The sequence below is a fragment of the Carassius auratus genome, chromosome 13 (assembly GCF_003368295.1).
Source record: "Carassius auratus strain Wakin chromosome 13, ASM336829v1, whole genome shotgun sequence".
NCBI lineage: Eukaryota > Metazoa > Chordata > Actinopteri > Cypriniformes > Cyprinidae > Carassius > Carassius auratus.
The window spans coordinates 11,086,820-11,092,046 of record NC_039255.1 but is presented as its reverse complement, the minus strand read 5'-3'; the positions used below and the strand labels follow the sequence as shown (position 1 = coordinate 11,092,046).

The following is a 5,227-nucleotide window of genomic DNA, read 5'->3' as shown; positions in this document are numbered from 1 at the left end:
ATTCATAGCTGCGAAGAAGCTCTTTCTTTTTTAAAATTTTATATACAAAATAATTGTAAATATAACTAATAATAATGTAATAACTAATAATGAAAAGTTTTTTTTTTTTTGCATTTCGAATGCGTTTTCACTTCAACAATGCTAAATTCAGCAATTTTACGGAAGATGTTTACCAAAATGTATTAGACTACTTGACACATTGAATATGAAAGGACCTAGACCTGTACAAATAAATAACAAAATAATTATGTAACGATTTAAAAAAAAAAAAAAAAAAACTTTATATAAACTATAGTATTAATGCAATTTAATTGTTCTTGTGTTTTCTTGTCTTATGCAATACATTTATAATTTAATAAAATGCGTTTAAATAATAATTTGATAAAATGTTATAATTATTATAAAACAAGAACTGCTAGATGCACTTAATGGAAATAATTAAAACATCCTGTAACAGTGCTTATCTAATACAGAAATGACTATCAAAACTGAATTGAAAAGGAAACGTGCAAAACTAAAAAAATCGAACAAAGATTAGGTTCCGTATGTAAAACCGCATCTGAAACATAAAAATGTGTCTTAAAACTTATTGCAAGGAATATAAAATTCCTAAATGAAAAAAAATAAATAATAATAATAATAATAATAATAATAACTCGGTCAAACTCCCTGAGGAATTTTGCTCTAATTCCATACATAGTGTCACTCCAGCCATATGTTCTGCTTTTACGTGTAGCCAAAATGTTAACTTTATTATTTTAAGCCAAACACTCAAACAAACAAAGGCAGAAGACAACCTCTTAACAAGTCGAGTCAGTATCATTGTAATTCATAGACTTGTTTAAAACAGCCGAGTGAAAAGAGAGAATAGAGGGGACATTAATAGGCCCAGATGCCCTCGCCCCTGTGCGCATTATTGCCTTTGTGAAAACTGAGCGAAACACTTTAAAAAGAAGGCCAGCTCGATCCATCAAATTGTCTGAAAATTGTGAGGAAAATTCAAAAACCATATGGCCTCCAAACGTTTGTGTCCTTTTTATTCGGTGGGACACGCTTGTCTCCGTATTGAGAGCCGCGGGAGGCAGAGCATGCTTCATTGTAGCTTGTCACATCAGGGGAGACTGCTCATTTGTTCCCAGTTTTCACGCCTTACGCTAGAAATGACTGCCTCTCTTCGCTTTGCAGGGAAATAGCGTCTTTCAACCGCAGAGAAACGGGCCAAAAACCCTGCGTTTTTGGGCATCCTTTATGCGCGCATTCATCAATCCAGATTTCTGTTTCTCACACACATCCATTGTGGATATTGAAACACATCGTGGGGACAAGAAAACATGTTATGCTATTCTGAAAATCAAAGCGTAAAATGTCGAATCTAAAAAAAAACATTCAATGCATTTTTAAAGAGTGTTGGAGAATGAAATAAAAGTAGGCTCCCAAAATTAAATTTTACTCAGGCTAAATGTTTGGTTTATATTAGGCTACCTCGATTGCTTATTTCCAAAACAATAAATAAAACTATCAGACTAACGTCAAAAATGTAGAGAAAGACATTTTTATTTCATTTTAAATACAATACACTTCGTACACTTGGTTTAAATGGTTTCCTGGCTTAAAAAGGCACTTACAGGCATACAAACTATAAGAAATATATTAAAATGTGACAATCCAGATTTGATCAGAGAAGTCGATTTTTTTTCCTGCGATAACTTTTGTTGGAAATGTTCTATAATACACTCTTTTATCAAACGATTTAGTCATAGGTCAAAAGGCATTATCAGGGACACGCAGGGGCTGCGCGTGTGAATTAAGATTCGGGTATTTTTGAGATATCAGTATAAAATCTGCAGCCATTTTTAACTAAAATTATTTCGTCGAACAAAATAAAACATGCAATAAACTAGTACCGGAAGAAAAAAAAATCTACGTGGGCAGTCGTGCTTTCGGTGGATGTGTGTTTAAATCTAACTGAAATATTATCAAGGTACTTATTGCTCTTCAGCTATCTGTTTAAACGAATAGGCTAAATGATTACAATACTGCCACTGCATAAATAGATCTGAAGAAACTGTCCCATGCTTGCTTTGATTTTTTTCTCTCCTTTTTATATTTGCTTTCAATACAAGTCATTTAATACATTTGGTGCATTAATGGCACTTTCAACTCTATGGTTTTAGAGGACCATCTCAGAAAAAAAGATAAATAATACCGATGCTGTTCAACGAAAATCAGTCATCGACATCAATTTCCTCGTCTTCATCCTCTGAGCACTCTTTGCTCGTTGTGTGGTCTGTAAACGGTGATGATGGTGACATGTGGAGTTTGTTGGTGCCCTCGTGCTCGTGGTTAGATCGTGATGGAGACTTGGCCCCTGACTCTCCGAGAGTGCCATTAACGCATTTCTCTAGTTCTGCCAATTTGGCGATTTTCTCAAAAGGTACTGAGCCCACTGCTTTGGCCGATTCCACGTCCGCTTTCATCTCCTCCAGGTCTCTTTTGAGCTTGGCTCGACGGTTCTGGAACCAGGTGATGACTTGAGCATTCGTGAGCCCGAGCTGCTGAGCGATCTGATCCCGATCAGCAGGAGACAGATATTTCTGATAGAGAAATCTTTTCTCCAGTTCGTAAATTTGGTGATTGGTAAAGGCTGTTCTCGACTTTCTCCTCTTTTTAGGTGTATTCCTCTGACCGAAGAGTGTCATGCCGTCTCTTCCTAAAACAAAGCAAATAAAAAATAACACCGCGATATTGAAATGCATTCAAGTCTACTTTATTTAACGAGTGGTAACAAATAGACTACAGGCCATCCATTGGCTTATTAATATAAATATATATAATATAAATAATAGGCGAATATTAGCTTACTGTAATTTATTAAATGTAAAACAATGTCTTCAATACTATCAGTTTCAAGTGGCAAAATCAAATAGGCCTGAGAATACGAATACTACACGAGTCATACATATAAATCCACGATGACACAATTTCGTTTGTATTTTCAATAAACTTGCATCATAATAGTACCATTTATTTTGATTGCGTGCACATAATTATTCCACATTGTTGTGCTTTAAGCTATTTTCACAATTACATTCGATAATATTTTTAACCATAAATAAGCATTTAAAAAAATAAAACACAGTTTCACTTTAGCTGTTGAAAACGGATTTTTTGTAGTTTGCGCGAACGGCGTCCTTAAAAAATTATAGGCCTATCAAATGCACAATCTGACAGCCTGAATAAAATTTTGGACAAACAACGGGCCTTTTGTTTACCTTCTGCCGCTTGTAGAACACTGACTTCCAGACCCTTGAAGGTTTTGCTGGCGAGTTCCTCCAGGGCGCACAGTGGAGATGTCTGGGTGAGCAACGCGCGGTTGGAGAGGGGATGGCCCGTGGATGGGAGCTTCTCACCGGACGAAAGCAGGTGCGCGGTGCCGCAAATTGTGTAACTTCGTTTGACAGAAGGTTTGTTTAAAATATCCTCTATGCTGAACGGAGTGAGGGGCTTGTTTGAGTTAGCAGGTGGAGGAAGAAGGTCCAACGGACTGCGCCTTCGATCCTCAACCGAGGCGCCTTTTGCGTCTTCTTTGGAGGTCATTATTTGTCTTTTTACCTTGTTTTGAATTACGCTAGAGTTTTTGAATTTTTTTTTTCAGTTAGAATTTGCACAATGCAAAACAGCTCAGTTTATAAAAACTGTTGACAAACAGAGAGCAACTTGAAAGTGAATATATCCCAAAATCCGTGGAATTAGAAGCCGATCAGCAGCATTTTGCTCATTTTGCCGCAGGGTTGTAAAACTTTAAGTCTTTCTTTAAAAAGTCACGTCTCCTGTCCTCAGCTCCTGGAAGCAGCCTGACAAGCTCTGATGCTTCAGTGGAAACAGTCAGCCTCAAAAGCAGCCAGAATTGACTATTACTAACAAGTTATTCTTGATAGCAAGACAATCAATTACATCCTGTGGCACTTTTCTCTCTATCTCTCTCCCTCCTTCCCTCTGTCTCTCTCTCTTTCTTTCTCTCTCCCTTCTGCTCTTTGACTATGTTGCAGTTCGATGCAGACTTTAGCAGGAGAGGAGCCCCGTTAATTAGAGGGCATGGCCGGGAGGAGGAGCACAGCCGGATTACAATACTTAAGGCTCCCACTCTTTACTACAAATGAATGATTTGTCGATATTCTGTTTGTTCTTATTTACATATTTGTAACCACGCTATTTTAATAGAAGCACATTTACATTACCAGAGGAATATATCCAGTACAATTTGTTGATGATTGCAATTAATATTGTCTAATTGTATATTGTCTATTAAACTAGAAATGTTTGCTTAAAAATGTATATTCTCTCTCTCTTTTTAATAGACGTATTTTAGAGTCAGGTGGTATATCATGGCTGATAATACTTGTGAACAGAACAAAATAAGTGTGTGTGCGCGCAAGTGTGTAATAGAGAAAGGAGAGGGAGAGAGAGAGAGAGAGAGAGAGAGAGAGAGAGAGAGAGATCGTCCCCTTCAGCTGCACCAAATCTTCTCTGCCATAATTCAAGCGCAAAGGGCCAGCTCGCATCAGCAGTAAGATATTTCATCTCTAAAAATCGCCTGCTGTTTAATCCACGGTATTTCTGGCATTATGGGAACTATTTTTCGTCGATTTACGCAGAACGGAGATAAACTTATGCTCAGAAATAAAACTAAAAACAATTTTAAAGTAGTCTAATAGTTATAATAAATACCCTAGGCTACATTTAATTATGTAGGCTATATATAACTTATAAATGTAGCGCGTATGTATTTCATACATTTAGTGCATTGATTGAAGCATCTGATTATTTTTTGCGTTGATTTCGTCGTGCACTTTAGTGTAACGAGGCCTGGGTTGAACTGACAGAATAAGGTTGAAGCTCATCGCGAGGGACATCGGATAACAGCCGAGTATGGCGGATAAAGGCTGATCTACTGCGTGACAAAACAGTGCGTTCTGTTGGGTTAGTAGATTGTAGCTTCACAGAAGGTTTTCCTTTTTTGCCGCTTTGTAAGTCATTGGTTTAAATCTGTTTTAATTAAGTGAAAACAAATATGCTCAATTAATTTGTATAAATTTAGATCTATAACGTATGTGTAAAAGCAATGATTCATTTTAAACTAATTATATAATTTACATAATATTAATCGTGAATTCGATTTGTTCTTGCAGCGAGAAGCTAGTTATTTAGAAACTCTGAAAAAAAGTAA

At 36.5% G+C, this 5,227-nt stretch overlaps 1 protein-coding gene across 1 annotated transcript; it reads right to left on the bottom strand.

The window, feature by feature from the left end:
* Positions 1-798: 798 nt before the first annotated feature.
* Positions 799-4,043, bottom strand: LOC113112639 (transcription factor LBX1-like). Its single transcript, XM_026278373.1, has 2 exons — positions 3,273-4,043; positions 799-2,710 (listed from the first exon to the last, which is right to left on the bottom strand). Exons 1-2 carry the CDS (start codon positions 3,595-3,597, stop codon positions 2,226-2,228), a joined length of 810 nt encoding a protein of 269 aa, XP_026134158.1. The 5' UTR covers positions 3,598-4,043; the 3' UTR covers positions 799-2,225.
* Between the last annotated feature and the right edge of the window lie 1,184 nt (positions 4,044-5,227).